The sequence below is a fragment of the Fulmarus glacialis genome, unplaced genomic scaffold (genome assembly GCF_000690835.1).
Source record: "Fulmarus glacialis isolate BGI_N327 unplaced genomic scaffold, ASM69083v1 scaffold21308, whole genome shotgun sequence".
Classification (NCBI taxonomy): domain Eukaryota; kingdom Metazoa; phylum Chordata; class Aves; order Procellariiformes; family Procellariidae; genus Fulmarus; species Fulmarus glacialis.
This window is the reverse complement of record NW_009230400.1, coordinates 42,145-55,720: the sequence shown is the minus strand read 5'-3', so window position 1 is coordinate 55,720 and position 13,576 is coordinate 42,145. Positions and strand designations below refer to the sequence as shown.

The window sequence follows — 13,576 nt, the reverse complement described above, 5'->3', positions numbered from 1 at the left end:
GAAAGCTTTCCTACTGAAACTGGGGAGTACAGTCCCATCATCAGTTTTGACTGGGACAGGAAAATCCCCAACCAGCTCCCCATAGTAAATAATTTACTTATTTTTCCTAGCAACATAGCCTGTGGTGTGTCTGAATTAAAATGACCATTTCCAAAGACTCCTGTTCTTTATTTTGCCCCTGGTATCAGATGTACTTAGTAAGAAAGTCAACAGTGACTCAGTCGTAGTTTCGTATCCAGGCTTACCTTACCTGGGTGAGAATGGAGCAAGCACACTGTTGGTCCCTTTCTATCCTTCGTATACTATAAACCAGATGCAAGACACAGCTGGTGCATATGGCAGGAACTATAGCATCATCATCAGATATTTCTCAAAAATGGAAGAAGTTCCCCTGGAGAGTATCTGGCCGTTGTAAGGCCAATCTGTGCTGTGGTAGAGAGGCAAGCTCTAAGTCTTTGCAAGGCGATTCTATTGCTGACTATAGGCAACATGACAAATTTTCAATCCAATATTTACTTCGGTGATCAGAGGATCAGATAATGTGAAAATAAGTACCATCTTCGGTTAAGGATTCACACTGATATTTGTCTGGATATTGCAGTTGAGGAGAATCTGATTGTGTATATCCAACTGCTTAGTGCTGCTTCTGGCTTGTCTGAAACACGTTTCCTTTCCTTGTCACAACTCCCAGGTGCTACTGCTGAGCAAATAGTAACATCACTGCCAGAAGTATTTGAGAAGAACAAAAAAATTGATTTGGACAATCTGTGTGCTGTTGCCATTGATGGAGACACAACTGTGAGTAGGGTTAGGGCTGAGGTCATAACAAGGTTAACAGAAAAGTGCCCAGGAATTCTCTCCTGTCACATTTCACCTGAATTGCTCCTGTTTTTCAGCAGATGCTACAGACGATGCACTGTGCTCCATTAAATATGGGGAATCATTTAGCTACATTTACAAGCTACATTGAAAATTCACTCCAGAATTACTGTATTTGAAAGGTTACACGGAAAGGGCTAGGATATTGCATCACGCAGACACTAGATGCTATATTTATACGTGCAACATAGAAAGCAAGGAACAAAGGCAGGAATGAACAGGGCCCTAGCTGCTTACAAGTGAGGGTGATGTTGCTGTCCTTATTCAAGAGTATAATGCACCTCATCTGAAGTCAGTGAAGACTGTAGCTATCAGGTGAGAATCCTGGTAGCATGGTAAATGTCACTGTTCAGATAAACATATTCTCTGTAACATTGCTTTTTTTTATCTTCTGCATGGCTCTGTACAAGCAAGAGGCTTGCAGTTAATGACAAGATGGACTGGTAGGTTATTCTGCCTAGCCCTTATCAGCACCCGTGCCTGTTCTCTCCTACTTATTTGGGAGCGTGTAACCACCTTGAACACCCAACAGAGCAGCATGCAAGCATTTACATGATCAAAGGCAAAATGTGCTTAAGACAGACTTTGGAAATCCAGCACAATTTGGCAAACTTCAGAGATAGTTGCCTTTCAAATGGGTTGTGGAGGAGGCCTTGGTAAATTTGAATGGTATGATTAGCATACCGGCTGTTTTTAAAACTGCTCAAGAAGAAGCTGTGTTAAAATCCATTTCCGCAAGACACACGCATTTTCTTTTGGACAGGCTCCACTAGCTCTGTTTCTTAAATCAATTTTTCTGGCACAGATTTCTTCTTGGAAGAATGTACGACACCAGCTCAGTTTCCTAACCAAAACTTGACAGAATGTGTGCAGCACAGCATAATGGCATCTCTACTTCATGGCTTCCTAAAAGTTACAGTACAGAAACCTAGGAAGTGAATTTGACTATTCCAGGTCACATCTGTTGAAAGGCGAGCGAGACAACAGAAGATGCCAGGGTAGTCTGCCCAGCACAATGTTCAAACACTGGTGAGGGCCACTGATAAAAGGTTTGCCAAGACGGGAGTTGCCAAGGTCTTAGAGGAGTTTCAGGGATGTGTTCAAGTCTTACTAGATTTAAAGGATGATCCTTGGCAAACTCCCCCTGATGCTTCTCAGCATTTCTAGAGCCAACAGTTGTTCCATCTGCTGCTGAGGCCGACTTTGAAGAATCCTTGCAAAGAGCAGCGAACTAACTTTAACACTATACAAGAGGGAAGAAAGCTTTTCAGAAGTGACCTAGATGTTTGCCAGTAGCTTGACACACTCTCAGGTAAGGCTGTCTCCTTGTCTCCAAACACTTGAGCGTATTACCAAAGCTGCGCCAGTGTAAACTGTGGGCTGAAAATAGAGATTCAGCAAACAGCATCTATTGAAAGCTTGTCTAAGGCATTAACTGTTCATCTGTTGAGGTTTGACGTACAGTGACAGCAAGAAAGACCACCACGAACTAACTTCATGAACCAAGTTGCTGCTGGGGATTAAAAAAAAAAATTAAAATATCGCTGTGAAACCCAGACAGATATTCCCTGACAACAGCTAAAAAAATTAAATTAAAAAAAAAAAAAAATCGCAAACACAATTTGGAGCTGTTGAACAAGCTTTGAAAAAGCAAAGGAAGGTTCACACAGACACAGACGAAGGTGTTTAGTTTCAACACATAAGCTTCAGTTTCTGCCACTGTGACGGATTTGCCAGCGTGTTTTCTGAGCCAGGCCACTGCACTATTGTATAAGCTTTATTCTAATTACTGTAGGCTCTATAAAGGTTTCTTTATCATTTAGTATTATAAATAATTGTGCTTCCAGGCTGGAGTTCAAAGCTCAGTATAGCATTCGCACAACAGCACAGGCAGGTCAGGTGACCTTTCTCCAATTCTCCTCTCTCTGGTGCTGAGGACAGACAAAGTGATATGTCTGTCATATGCCATTACCATTAGAACAGAACCTTGTTCTTTTATTACAACTGAACTCCGCCTCAGGAATGCTAAGTGAAATCAATGTCTTGGATTTCCAGGCTGAGCTTGGAGGTCACAGCCACTCTATCATTTCTCAGCATTATCCCTTCTCTTTCTCTCGCTCTCTCTCGGAGCCTCCAACTGGCACACAGCAGATTGAAAACAGCATGCATCACAGGGCTCATGCTGTACAATTTTACAGCCTTTTGGAGCCCCCTTCCTTTCCTTTTGGCCCACTTTTTTTTTTTCTGTTGCAGTTTGCAAATAAGTTTTGTTTGTGTCCTACAGAACTGCAAGCCAAAGGCACTGGAACACCGACAAATATGAAAAAGCAATAAAACACAACGGAGAACAGAGCTGATCATGACAGCTGCCAGTAAGACGGTTATGCTTGATGTTACCGGTAGATATGGCAGGCCTTCTAATTCCACACTTGCCACAAAATAAATACTGTGTCCCCTTAGATCTCATCAGACATTCTGCTTGTGCACAAGAGATCCAAAACCAACACTGGGATTTTAAGCGTAGTGGATCTCGCAAGCCACTAGCCACACACAAAAAACCTCTTGTAAAATGCACAAAAACTCTCTTGTTAACCATAGACACGACTTTTTGGAAAAAAACCCCCAAACTATCATCGAGCACTGCATGGCTTTGTGATTCCTTGCTCTATAATATAGAAAAGAAGAGGCCAAGCCAAGGATAAACTTCGGGAAGTCAGACAGTCTACACCGAGAAGAAAGAAAAGGTAGACCCAGAGCTTGATTCATTAACACAACAGGTGTTACTGGTTCCACACCATGTATTTTATTCTTTGAACATGTATCTCACTGAGCTGACAGTAGTATTATTTATTTGTCTGGTTATTTTTAAATCTGTGCTGTTTTACTGTTAGGGTAAAAACAAGACACTATTGTCAATTCAAGGAATCTTTTCTGACATGATACAGGACATGGACAGCATGCTAGAGGACACTAACAAAAGGACAGACACAGTTTATCAAACTCTTGCTGTCACCTAAATGGGACTCCTTTTTCCCTGCATTCCTTAGCTAAATTCTTCCTAGTTGTTTTGCAGCACCAAAGATGGGCCATTCAATTTTGACCTGTTACTTTTGCTCAGCTGTGGCATACGCTGAGCTCATCTTCTTTCACTGGACATATTCTGTGTCTTTTTGCTAGGTATAACTAGTCACACACTGGCGGCATTATACAGATGTGACTACAAGCTGCTAGCTTGACCTCTTAAATATGTACGGACCTAATTGCCCAGCTATGATCAAGATTACTCATCAGAGCCATCGCGTGATGGACAGATTCCAGCCCTGTTCTATGACACAACAGACGTTGCTTTGGAGACTTGTTCCTCCACAAACTCCCACTGAACCGCAGGACAGGATCTGGCCACAGACGAGATGCCCCACAGCTTTCCATTGCTCGTTGACACACTGCTAACCTGACTCCAGTTTAGAGTTCTGAAAGGAAATGACAGTTGTGTGCTGGAATAGGAGCTGGACACCTCAGCCTGCTGCCTGTTACTGAAGATGGAAGAAACAGCGATGTGATAGCTAGGACACTGCAAGGGAACCCACGGGATCTCAGCTGAGGTGGTGTCTGTCTGGACATCGTGTATGAATGGTCGTTTGGTATTACTGTGCTGGGGTCCTCCCACTGAAAAAAAGGCACTATGAATATCTTCCTATCTCAGGAAGCCATCCCGAGAACAAAGCTGCCTGCAACTGAGAGGCACACAGATACCCTTCAGAAGAAAACCACATGCAAGTACCTACGTTGTCAGAAACGCAATGCTGCAGGGCCTGGTACAGTACCTTGCTTTTGGGTGGAGGGCTGTTTGTGCTCTTGTCTGTGTGGATGCTGGTAGGGGATACAGCAGCACCAAGGTTACCCTGGGGTATGCCAGGTATCTTGCCTCCTGGAGACACTTGCATCGCAGCAAGTTGGGCAGCATACAACTGCTGTAAAAACAAACAAACAAAAAATGGGGTGTGGGGGGAGAAAGAGAGAGAGAGAAGAGAGACATCATCAATAAATAAGTAATTTTCCCAAAACTTCTCCTACTGCAGATGATGAATTTTCCTTCTGATGGGTATTTTTTATTTACCACACTGGTGTATTTCAAGACAAGAATTGTCATCTCAACTTTTGTGACTCATTCCTCAGGGCACAAATGACAGACATCACCATGAGAAATGTCCCAGTTCCCTGTGTGTCCAGGGATTCAAAACAAGGAACAAAAGCTAATCTTCATGGTTTGCCCGAGCCACTGGTCAATCTTTCCTTTCCTGAGACGACTTAGGCATAACAGCATCTCCACCGAAAATATGCATTGACCTCTGTGAAATTCACATGATGTTTGATATGACGGTCTCTGTGCTACCATCTTACATTTCTTTATCTTACTTGCTATGTTTGCCTTGTTTGCACAGGCTGTAAGGCGTTTGGGACAGGGAATGTCAAAATTTTGTTTGGCACTTACTGTGAGAGGCCACTCTCAGTTGGGTTCTAGGGAACCACTGCAGTCAATATAAATATATACTTTTTGATGGTAATGTACTGTCCATTAGCAACTAGAAGCTCCAATTAAGACTAAGAACCCTTTCTATGATAGATGCAAAGCAGATACACAGTGGGAACGTTTTTGTCTTCAAAACTAAACCAGTAAGGCACTTTAAACACATATTTGATTATTAGCATGTGAATACTTATAATCACAGTCATCTGTTTAAAGTTAAGCACTACAGTAAGAGTTTAATGGACAGAGGTCAAAAGCAGAGAGAAAACAGGCAAACTAGCAGTGCCTGGAAGCTCCCCTGACCTCCAAATAAAAAGTGGAGAAAATAAACGTGGTGGGCAGGAGAAGCAGCAATGGTTGCTGCTTTGTGAATAGAGAGGAATTCAGGTGAAGCCAAATAGAAGTCAGATGCCTGAGAGAGCAGGTAATGAAGTAACAAAGGCTTTCCCTCCTTGGTCACAGTATCAGTTTCAAAGACTCAGACTATGTATTATTTGTGCTGTGCCATACATGTGTAATGTGTAACACTGAACGATGGTGCTCTCTGCCTGCAAGGTGGTAACAGAACTTCTGAGATGCAATGTGACAAGGAATAACATGCAGGAACATGGAAGTGGATGTGAAAAAACAACGGGGCTTCAATATGACTAGTCTAAGAACTCTTGTTAGTGGTGCTAAGTTGTTTTGCTGTTGTTTTTTAGTTAATTGTATATTCTGATAAAAGAGCAAAGGTCAGATTGGAGGGCACAAAGAAATGCTAACCCAAACCAGCAAGTTTGAAAGAGGAAAATGAGGATTCACTATAGGAGTATTCCACATGGAGCTGTGCAAAAGGTAGAGAGCACCACTAAATGTGAGTTCAGAGTACACAAGCCCTGTAGCAAACATGTAACTTAAACAAATGAGCAAAATTTACTGCTCTGAGTTTCGGACAACCCTGGACATCGTCCCGTGGTTCCCTGTACAAACTCTTCCCTTCACTGGTGCACAATCCTAGCCCTTTCACATAATTAAAAGTAACCCATTTCTGCTCTTTTAGGTGTAATCAGCCACCAAGTTCGTTCTTACTTCTTTTTCACTCTTTCTATTCTTTTCAGACTTTCTATTCTTTTCAGTTTTGAATCCTTTTTATTTCTTTTCTCTACTTTGATCACTGCTTGTTCCTTATTTTTCTGTACTTCTTAATCACCATTTATCCATCCCTTTCTGTTTCCCTATCATCCATTCATTCATCCTTGCCTCTTCCTCAAATTTATTTATTCATTTATTCTATGTTACCCCCAGCGAGTCTGAGCCAAATAGATGCAAATCAACTACAGATAAAAGTCATCAAAAACAATCCAGCCACAAATCAGTCACAGATTCGAATGCATGTATTTATCAGTTGAAGTTCATATCCATTCATTCTTTCAAAAGAAGACTAAATCCAGCAGGGAGAAAGGAACAAGGGCCTGTGTGAACCAGGCAGTTGAAGGAAAACCAAGCCAGCTTTATGTATGAATTAATGTATCAGAAGGGCAACAGTTGTTTAAGAAATAGGATACATGACTAGGGAACAGCTCAAACATAATCGGACTCTGGTGATGACAGAGCAGATCTAAGGAAAGCTTTTCCTTTTCTTTTACTCCCTATTGAAAAAAATGACAAAACAAATTGAGGCAACAATGGGAAAAAGACAAAAGAAAGTCAAAAGGCCATTGAGCAGCAAAGGTTCAAGCTTGCTGCTAATCTATAGATTAGGTATCAGAGAATGTGTCTAGTCCACAAGTAAAGGTAAAAATAACATAGTCAGTTTGGACACTTAGCACTCCTGAACCAACTGGAGATCACTGACAGGCCATACAGAGATCGGTCTGTGGAGGACTGAGCTGCCTGGAAATTTCTATGAGCCTTTGGGGAAGACATTTCAAACAGAATCCCTACCTTGAAAAGAGAGGGGTATCTCTACCTCAAACATAGCTCTCAACCTTCCGTTGAGGTCCAAAGAGTGAATCACAAGAACTAAACTATATGAAATACATGCACAACATGGTGTCCAAGAATCTGTACCATCTTACACCTATTCAGTGGTCACTGAGAAATGTGTTGGAAGCCACGGTTCCTCCTCACAGTATTGTCACCAACCACCTTTTTGACAATGCATGCAAACCAGACGATGACTAAATAAGCATGGGGAATGAATTTCCCTATGCAACAGTCCAGGACAAAGCCATATTTTTAGGTGATAAATGGAATATATGGAATTTCAAATGCATGCCTTTTTGTCAGTTCAGGGACAGACAGACCTCAAGAGAGTGAAGCACACAGTATAGTGTGGAAGGAGGGGTGGAAGAAAACCTATAAAGCCTTCATTCATGCTTTGTACAAACTTCTGTCCTCCTGTTATCAGATTCAACATCTCACCTCTATTTAATTCATTTTGAGAATTAAAAACAAACATTAAATAAAATCCTTATAAGAGGTCCCTTGTTAGAGTACCCTCTTAAAAAGTCCCTTCCTGCAACACAAACCAAATATTCTACTGAAAAGCAACATCAGGCCCAGCTCTAAAGTGAAAACATGTAGCTTATGAAATTGCAAGGGTCTGAATCCTATTTAACCAGTAAGGTTGCTCCTATATTCCCCACCCACTTCAAAAAATGGTCAGAAATACACAACATGCAGCACATTTCTTAGACTGCCAACATTTTTGAAATTTGACATTATTGAACTTGTCTGTTCATATTTAGTTTAGTACATGAATACCTTTAGCTTATACCTGAGGAAAGAGCAATGGTGTGACCAAGTGCTGTGAATCAAGACAGCTAAATGACAACAATTTATGCATTCATTTCATAGACAAACTGAACTCCAACAAAAGAATATTTCTACCCCGGCTTCCCCAACAGAGTTTCAGATTTTGGAACAGTGTATGAATTGGTCTCTGTTGAAACATTCAACCATCACCTAAAATGCACCCTCATGCTTTTCACAGTAATGAAACCAAGACCTCAAAAAGTGCAATGAAAATGATGTTATTCTGTATCACTGCTGTAATACACTGTTCTTGAGCTTCTTAATTTGCGCCCCAGACAGAGACTCCTGAAGCCACCTTCCGCTACCTTCAGCTAACCTAAAGGCTCAATCTCAAATTCTAGCACTCACGGAGGTCATTTTGCTGCACTACAACTCATACAAGACTTTCAATCTATAGGGTCTTGACTGGTTTATTGTGACCAAGGCATTCAGTTGAAATCAGTGAAGCACTACTGCTTTAGACAAGTGGTTTTTTGCTATACATAATAAATAAAATAAGGATAATATTCTGAACTTAATAAGATAGATAATACTTCTTCAAGAAGTCAGATCTGGCTTCTGAAAAAGCAATTAAAAAGTAACATCTATTGTTTGTTTATAACTAAGTAACTATGTTTCAGCTCCCCTGCCCATGTACAATATTGCATGCCTTGTTAATGTTTTCTCATTAACCTCTTAGGAAAATCTGTATGGAAGCAAAATCATCAGAACAAAAGCACAATGTGATACACTTTAAAATGAGCAGGAGGTATAGTTATTTTTTTTTAATGTTGCCCCTCTGTTCTTAAGCTATTAAACAAAAATTCTCCCTTCTCCCTAGGTCACCACCTAAACCATTTATAATTCTTCCAATATATTAAGCAGAAATATTCAGCTGAACTCTCCAAATAGACTAGCTCTAACAGCTCTTGGCTTGATGACTCTGTAGTACATCAATAGCAAAGCCTTAAGGTTAGACCGGCTTTGAAAACTTTCCCCTTGGGCATTGTTGTTACATGTTAACAATGCTCATTACTGCTTTGAGGGTATACTAAAAATGAATTCTTGTCCTATTAATACAGAAAATGAGAATGAGATTTAATAGCAATTTTAGAAAGGGTTGAACAAAGTGTTACCAATTACATAGGCAGAGATAGTTGATTCAAGCACCTATAGGCATTTGGATTACAGTATTATCTCTTATTAAAATATTTTTATTAGTGAACAGTAGAGATTAAGAGCTGTTATTAAAAAAAACACAGAGAGATAGAGACAGGTGGTACTGGAAACCGAATCCACTACTGCAATAAATTTGTTTCTGATATAAACTAGTTTTTCAGTGGAGTTACCACAGCGATAAATTTACAAACCATTGTGGTTAAATGTTGGAACTGTTGACTGATCCAACACTTCAATGTCTTTGTCATTCTGAGACCCATCATTAAAAATATACACATGAATGGCCCTGTTGTTTGATTTTTGCATAATCTGGGGGGGAAAAGGTATTTTTAAAATGAGATTCTCTCATTCAGAATACATGAATTTCATTTTCTTTACCTCAAATTTTATGCTTATATAAGGTATGCAAAGTGTTTGATTACAGCAGAAAGAATTAATTTTGGATCTGTTCAGGTGGGTTTTTCATTTAAAAAAAAGGACACAAGGAATTAGAAAGAAAAAGGAATTAACTTAAAACAAACATGTGACATACATCCTACTGTAAGATAGGTTTTTAAAGGTAGGGGCAACATAGATAAAAAGTTAACTATAGAAATTAGAATTAAAGCTGCACTCATTAGTGATTGGTAGCAATGCTTTCCAGATCTTCTAGAAAAAAGTTCTTCATTTAACTCTTCATTACATATCTGAAAGGTACAAATGCCAGATTTTCATCTTTTCTGTGTCTGTTTCCTTCAAAGATTGTCAGTCAAATATTTCAGAGGGGCACATTAATTTGTATATTCAAAACTTCAGCAAAGGCTTTAAAGTGCCATTTGTTTGCACCAACTGGGAGATTTTCAGAAAACAAAGATAATATGTGAACACAAATTCAATAAGCTCCTTTAAAACCTTGCCCAAAGAACCCATTGCGAGGTGAATTTTACTCAGCTTCAGTGCTTGAGTTTGCTAGCTTTCACTTTGGGCTAATTTCAGATAAGAACAATATCGCTTGAGATCCTGAGATGCACTTAGAGTATTTTGGTTTATTTTGGTTTTACTTTATTTTACTTTGTTCTTTAGAATTCTGAACAGAGTTGGATAATTATTACTGTTCTACCTACCGTATGTCTTTTTCACACCCATTTCCTAAAAAAAATTGCCCTGGCTCCCAGTGCTGAGGTATGCATATGTCCCACAGAGACGCTTTCTCACAGGGGACCTTGCCTGAACTAGTGTTTCCTTTATTCACCAAGTAAAAAATAGCAAGCTGGATGAACTCACCCCAAAATTGTAGACCACACAGAGACTAGAGAAGATACACTAAATGTTGAAAAGCTACACTGTTCCCTCCCGTGGCCACAGAAACCAGCTAACTTAGTTTGAAAACTCCCGTCCTAGTTTTGCTCTGTATTTAGCCTAAGGGAGGAAGACAGGTAAGGAAATCATGAATCAAGGAACAATAATAAATATTTGAAAGTTAAGACTGGGCAAATTAATAGATAAGTAATATGCTGCTTTTAATCAGAGAGCATTGGTAACATTTGGAGGAACTGCCTAGAGAAATGGTGGACTTTGACTCTTGATGTTTCAGTCAGATGTGTTTCTGGAAGATGAACTTTAAACAAAGAGTTTATTATGCCCAATAATATTTTACCTCTTGTTTTGTCAGACTAGACAATCTAATAGTCTCTCTAGCCTTAAAAAACCTGAGACTTAAAAAGAAACATTAAGAAAAACAAGTTCTCATTAGAAAAACTGTAAAGCATTCACAAACAGAACAAGGCTTCATTTATACACTTCTTGCATGTAAGTTACAAGCACAGCCTTGTAACCACCATCTCTCTCATATTAGAAAAACATCACTTTTAGAATCAGTAACCACAGGTCTCCACAAAATATGATTCTGGTAGCTGATCTCTAGGGTTCCAGGCCCGCAGCCCTTATTCCTGAGAATAATCTCACTGTAGTCAACAGGACCGCTTTGCCCGTGCCAGGCTGAATGCACTAGTTCTTTTCTCCTTTGGAACTTCCATGGTATGACCAACTGGGGATCCTTGGCATCCAGAAACAAGGCTGGAGTCCAGGTCACTGAAAAACTGAATGAGCTTTAAGTCTGCATTTGAAGTAATAAAGACTTCTATCACCACTGCAGTACATTCAAAACAATGCTTGCTTTGCTTGTAAAACAGTGGATAAAGTGAAAAATGTAGGTACAATTTATGATAGCTCTGCGTTTTCTTAGAAACTAATGTAATTCCGATTGATAGGACAATCATTTTAGCTAAAGTACAACTATATTTGTATTTATAGTAGCTTCTATGGGAACGACACTAACCATAACACTGTACAAATGTTAAGAAATTCAGTTTTTCTTGAAAAGCAGTCTTTAATTCTGTCAATGGATAAATGCTATTCAAATATTAGCAAGGTGAGAATCAGTACCCATGACATCAACTGACCGTTCCTTCCATGACAGGAAGACTGTAGGAAACTCCTGATTAGAGCCTAGACCTCATGGCTCCTTTGTCCCATGCCTTAACAAGAAGACAATCCTTCTACAGGATGTAACTGTAGGAACTTATCAACAGACACTTCCTATCAGAGGCTAGTTAAGATCTGTTCATTTCTGTGATAAAATATCATTGTAAACTATGCGTTTAAGATTGTCTGCTCTTTACAAATGAAGAGTTTTTAACCGGAAAACTGCCCAAGTGGCCTACATATTCATACATACCATGTTCACACCATATGACAGTAATTGAAATAGAGTGACTATATGGAATGCATATTGGAGAGGAAACTTGATAATGCCTTCTGGAAAAAGCTTGTTGGATGAAATGTTGCAGATAAACAGTGTCCCCTTCAAGGAAAGAATTAATATTGTACATATTTAAAAATATATATAATCTGGCAACAATTTATTCCTATAGTTTGTTGTGCAGCACCAGAATATAATGTATTCTTGCTGCCATTACTATTATTTATTTTTATGCCAAGAGAACTTCTTTTGCTAGAAAAAAAGATAAAAGAATTTCTTTAAAGTAAGGACATACTTTTGACAGCATACTCCTTAATGAGTATACAATAAGATGGGCAGTGGTAATGTAGAAGACCAACAAACAACAGGGATGTGTAACTTAAGAAGAAGGGGCATTTGTTTTGTAAACTGCATTCCCTTTATCACTGACTGTTCTGTAATGAAGAATAGAGCTGACTATTCTGTAATGAAGATGAAGTGTTTGTATGAAGGTTCCACATGGAGACTTCTGTCCCAATACAGCTTTTCCAAATTAGAAGCTTGAAGTCAGTAAAGTGGCCCAGACATACTCTTGTAGGAAAAAACTCACTACTGCCTATTTGTTTACCACAAGTATGTTTCCCAAGAGCTTATTTTTTGATATATCCAGATTTTTGGCAACTAGCTCAGAGCACCTGACTCCAGTAAGTGTAATTTCCCATTTGAGAGAACAAAATTCTATGAGTGGCCATTTGACAAAATACTTATTTCATATTACATTGCTTTACTTGACTGGTACTGTATATAATCATTCATTGTTATCCATTAAGTGACTAGAGTAGTTAATAAGCAAACACTGCCAGCAGAATTACTGTAAATAAAGTTCTATATATTTCAGATTGCTAAGCTATAATTAAGGCATTTCACTATTTTATACACATCTCCTTAAGCGACTCTTTCTCCAGTTTTTATTTATAGATTTTCTGTTTGCATTTTAAGTTGTATTCAACAGGGAATTAAGTCAGGAAAACTCTGTGCCTGCTTTAGGACTGATACTGAATTAACTACTTCAAATCTGAGTACTCTCTTTTTCCTGAAGTTAAGTGCAGAGCTCACGGTAGAAAGATTATGGTCAACTGCATTTCTTATTTTGAGAACGCGGATTTGCTCACTTGAATGCTGATATGGTATCAGGTTTTTATATCTTGATGACTGTAAGATTCCTCAGTGACTTGTCCCTCCTCTTCTTCAGGAATAAAGTAGTGAAATAGGTATTTTGCAGTACACGTGGCCACAGCACTCAGCCTGCTCTTTTGCGACAAGCTGTGATAAGAAGAGAGTCCTAAAATACTGAAGTCCCTCCTTAAAGGTAGCAGGAGGATGACAATCACCTACCAGAAGCAACTGTGTCACATTACCAAATTATAGTGTGTGGTAGGGGACAAGAAATAAATTAAACAACAAAATAAGTCGAATAAATTTCACTTCAATATTTT

General features: G+C 39.2%; 1 protein-coding gene across 1 annotated transcript in view; it reads right to left on the bottom strand.

Moving 5' to 3' along the window:
• LOC104081455 (transcription factor SOX-5-like) overlaps positions 1-13,576 on the bottom strand; it is a gene marked incomplete at its 5' end in the record, with an annotated part of 98,520 nt that overhangs the window by 50,547 nt on the left and 34,397 nt on the right. Inside the window, 1 exon segment of the mRNA XM_009584213.1 lies at positions 4,704-4,850. Within this exon segment, the coding sequence (XP_009582508.1) occupies positions 4,704-4,850 (147 nt within the window).